The 4,541-nt window shown below is 43.3% G+C and overlaps 1 protein-coding gene across 1 annotated transcript; it reads left to right on the top strand.

The window, feature by feature from the left end:
* Window positions 1-9: 9 nt before the first annotated feature.
* Window positions 10-2,458, top strand: LOC143981346 (sulfotransferase 1C4-like). The gene is made up of 4 exons (XM_077479117.1): window positions 10-45; window positions 87-239; window positions 1,195-1,375; window positions 2,178-2,458. Exons 1-4 carry the CDS (start codon window positions 10-12, stop codon window positions 2,288-2,290), a joined length of 483 nt encoding a protein of 160 aa, XP_077335243.1. The 3' UTR covers window positions 2,291-2,458.
* The last annotated feature ends 2,083 nt before the right edge of the window (window positions 2,459-4,541 follow it).

Genomic DNA, 4,541 nt, shown 5'->3' with positions numbered 1-4,541 from the left:
TAGGTGAGAATGTGTCCTGAGGAAATGGACTGTGGGATAGGACAGGTAAGACTGGATCCCGCAAGTAAAGTCTGTAGTGTAGATAGGCAAAAAGATTTTTCTTATTCTTTTGTGTCTGTTACCTGTTGTTTTCTATCTACGCAGTGGGCTGGGGCTCCTGGTATGATCACGTGAAAGGTTTTTGGTCAGCGAAAGACAAACACAACATTTTATATGTTTTTTTTGAAGATCTCAAAAAGGTGAGCACATATATAGGCATATATTTTATTCATGAAATTAACAACCTGATTTTGAATTGGTGGAGACCTTGGTATATAAAGATTTTATTTTTGTGTGTTACTTTCTGCTGGATTTGCATAGTAAAGAGAATGGAATCAATGTCTAAGCCCTTGTACACACGGTCTGAGAATCCGTCGGAATGTGTCCTATCGGACCGTGTTGTCGGATAATCCAACTGTGTGTGGTATGCCTCGGAATGTTTCTGTCGGAATATCCGTTGGACCAAATTTTCCAACATGTTGGAAATATTTTCCGACCAACTGGTCCGATAGGACATACTCCGATCATGTGTAGAGAATTTCGATCGGACAAAGTGCCACGCATGCTCAGATCAAATTCCTACATCAAAGCTATTGGCTACTAGCCTGAACGTATTCCCGTCGTAACAAAATGACGTCATCACGTTCTGAAAGATCAGAATTTTCGACAACTTTGTCCGACCGTGTGTATGCAACAGTTTCGGACAGAATCCGACGGACAAAATCCGACGGATTTGGTTGTCGAAATGTCCGACCGTGTGTACAAGGGCTTATAGGTTCTACCTCACACAAAACCCAGTCATTTAAGGTCCAGTGCTGGCAAAACAAACTTCCAAAGTGATGGAGGACAGTTTAGACCGAATGGAATAAATAACCCTTCCTGATCCTACAAAGGCTTTTGGATCAATGCTGTAGCTCAGAATATTCCCACGCCATTCTTTATAACTGATTAGCCTTCATTGTAAGAAAACCATTCAAAATAGTTTAACCTTATTGATTTGGGCATCACAATCCACAGCTTAAAGGCTCATATCCAAGAAACCTTTTCCATACCGATTGTAAAATCATCCCTATTCAAGAGAATACTGATATCATCCTGTTCTTTGTACAGCAATGTAGTTCACTTTCTTCATATATTCCGATTACTCTCTCTCAGAACCCCTCACAGGAGATTCGGAAAGTGGCAAAGTTTCTAGGTAAAGAACTGTCAGAAGATTTATTAACCAAAATTGTGAAACTCAGCTCCTTTGAACACATGAAGAATAACCCCATGGCCAATTATTCTGAATTCCCTAAGGAACTTCTTGACCAATCGGAGAAAGGCTTCATGAGAAAAGGTAGGTTGTAACGTTGATAAATGGGTGCTAATGATTTTATCCATTCGAACGTCAAGACTGTGTGGAGCCCAGGCATGTACTGGCCATTGGGACTACAGGGAGTTTCCCGGTGGGCCGATGGCTCAGTGGGCCGGTTTCGGTGACAAAGTAATGGCTGCATGCCTCGCCCTCAACTTCATACAGTGATATGAGACAGATAGAAAAATACAGAGGAGAATAAGTGAAATAATAAAAGAGGTTAGTGAGGACTCCTTATGTTATGCTACATATGTTTTTTTTTTTGCACAATTGCGTATAGTTTTATATACTGTTTTATGCTTGTTTGCAAAATTAAAGTGGGCTGGTCTGGATGAAGTCCAGGGCCAAATTTTTGTCCCAGTCCAGCCCTGGTGGAGCCAGTAAAGTCCTGCCCTAAATACACATCAGTGCTTTATATTTACAGCACAATTTTCTACAAAAAAGGGTAGTAGCGTTGAACATGGTTGAAGTCAGTCAATGGGTAGGTAAGAATTCTAGAAGGGGATATTGCGGGAATTATTTGCAGCTGCTGCATCCTTCGTGTATGGCTTATTGCCGTGGGTGGAGTAAGAAAATCATCCTAGAAAACATAGTGTAATTGTGGGTTGCTGGGTGCAACTGCTGTATAAATGAATAACAGAAGATGGGGTCTAGGTGGATTTCTCCCTAATCATCACATGAACTTACTTCCATTTTCTACAGGAGGGTTAAAATGTGAGGGGGGGGGGGGGGGGGCATAAAATTGTTACTGACATTTTCAGAATTTGTCTTTTTGTGCTGGCAGGTAAAGTTGGAGATTGGAAGACATTGTTCACCGCTGAACAGAACAAGATCTTTCAATTAGATTATGAACGTCAGATGAGTGACACCACTCTGAAATTCCCAGATCCGAAGTGAAGAATGGATATGGATGCTGCTAGCAATTAGGATAAGTCCCTGTTTTGGGCCTGGCCATCGGGTACCTTCCTTGCACTGCCCCATCACTTCAGTTTAGTTAATAAAGTCCTATGTTCTTTCATATTACAACCATGGAAATAAAACATAGGTATGGCTTTAAAAATCTAACACTGGTCTTATTGAAGCAAATTCCATTCTCATACAAGCAGGAATTGCAGTCACTAAAAACATTCATACATTAGGGATGATTTAGGAAAGGCAAATTGTCTGTGCATTGCAAGTGCAGTTGCACTAGATCTGAGCGGAATATGCAAGGAAAATGAAAAACATTTTTGCTTACACATGATTGGATGATAGAAATCAGCAGAGCTTTCCCTCATTTCAGAGCTTCTCCTCAGATCTAGCGCAACTGCACTTGCAGTGCACAGACTATTTGCCTTTAGTAAATCAACCCCCGATGCATTTCCTTACTTTCATATGTAATTACAAAAAGAGAATAAACGAATTCTGTATCTGACACCTTTACAAACCATATATTTTCACCTAGATCCTGCTCTTTTCCTGCCTCAGAGTTGTTCAGCTGTCACATACTGTGAAGGAAGATGACACAACAAACAGTGACCTTATGTGACCATTGTACACAGTGCTGCTCAGCTCTTCTGTAACCTTGAATCACTTAGGGACCAAGCCAAAATGAAAATCTGTGGAGAAGCTCCAGTGTATTCACGCAATCCGTAAACAAAATGTTCTGTCAATTCTTTATAGTTTCCTGGCACTAGGCGAAAATATACAAATTTGCAGCTCTGGCGCCTGATTTTGGCCTCCCTCAGTGGCGTCTGGTACTCAAAAAATTTTTGGGGGGGCGCAAACAAACTGAAAAAAAAAAAAACATCAATAGCAACCACTGTGCCATCAAATGCAGCCACTGTGCCAAACACTGCCACTGTGCCATCAAATGCAGCTACTGTGCCAAACACTGCCACTGTGCCAATCAAACGCGGCTACTGTGCCAAACACTGCCACTGTGCCATCACATGCAGCTACTGTGCCCATCAAATGCTGCCACTGTGCCAAACACTGCCACTGTGCCATCAAATACAGCTACTGTGCCAAAAACTGCCACTGTGCCAAATGCAGCTACTGTGCCATACACTGCCACTGTGCCATCACATGCAGCTACTGTGCCCATCAAACGCTGCCACTGTGCCATCAAACACAGCTACTGTGCCAAACGCTGCCACTGTGCCCATCATGTGCTGCCAGTGTGCCCATCAAATGCTGCCAGTGTGCCCAACTGCCCATCATATGCTGCCAGTGTGCCCATCAAATGCTGCCAGTATGCCTAACTGCCCATCATATACTGCCAGTGTGCCCATCAAATGCAGCCAGTGTGCTCATTAAATGCTGTCAGTGTGCCAAATACACACCATATGCTGCCAGTGTGTCCATCGAATGCTACCAGTGTGCCCCGCCTGCTTGCCATCTACCTGGCACTCACCCTGTGTCTGTGGGGTCTGCGAGGCAGCGGGTGACGGCGACGAGCGGTGTCCTTCATGCGTCTCCTCTCCTGCCTCATCTCCCGTCCTCTCCTCCTGATAGGCATCCAATAGTGGCGCCTGTCATTTCAGCCAATCAGGTGACAGGTAACAGACCTGAGCACCTGATTGGCGGAGAGGCAATTCAGTGTTAGAAAAGCGAATAGTCATTTGCTTTCCTAACACAGCTGAGTGGACTGCGAGCTCCAAGCATGGCACTCGCAGTTCACCTATTTTGCAACCTTACCTACCAGCTCCGCTCCTGCCGTGTGTTCCACGGAGTTTCTGACATCACTTCTGGTTTCCCTCTGGCACAGGGGATCAGGAAGTAACGTCTTAACGCAAAAAACAAAGCACCGGGCGGAAGGTGTTCGGCGCAATGAAATGCTCCACAAAGCAGGTAAAAATCCTGCAAATGAAGCGCCTCATCTGCAATCTCGTGATTGCATTGATGTGGCACTTCCCATAGTGCACTGTGCCCGGCGCCCAAACACAATGCACTTAAAGGAAATTTTTTTCAATTTTTTTTAAAGGACCTTTTAAAAAAAAAAAAAAAAATATATATATATATATATATATATATATATATATATATATATATATATATATATATATTTTTTATTTTTTATTTTTTTTCACTGCTGGCGGGCAGTGCCCGTGCACCCCTTATGGGCGCGCCACCACTGGCCTCCCTGTTACATGCTACATGAAGCATA

Source organism: Lithobates pipiens, unplaced genomic scaffold, assembly GCF_037356315.1.
Source record: "Lithobates pipiens isolate NorthernLeopardFrog02 unplaced genomic scaffold, aLitPip1_a1.2 Scaffold_139, whole genome shotgun sequence".
Taxonomy (NCBI): Eukaryota; Metazoa; Chordata; class Amphibia; order Anura; family Ranidae; genus Lithobates; species Lithobates pipiens.
This window is presented reverse-complemented; position numbering and strand designations above follow the sequence as displayed.

Excerpts from the sequence above, each read along its gene's own strand:
- LOC143981346 (XM_077479117.1), top strand. The coding sequence starts at position 10 with ATGTGTCCTGAGGAAATGGACTGTGGGATAGGACAG. Across the intron at positions 46-86 it reads TGGACTGTGGGATAGGACAG|GCAAAAAGATTTTTCTTATT; the intron begins GTAAGACTGGAT and ends TAGTGTAGATAG. Across the intron at positions 1,376-2,177 it reads GAAAGGCTTCATGAGAAAAG|GTAAAGTTGGAGATTGGAAG; the intron begins GTAGGTTGTAAC and ends TTGTGCTGGCAG.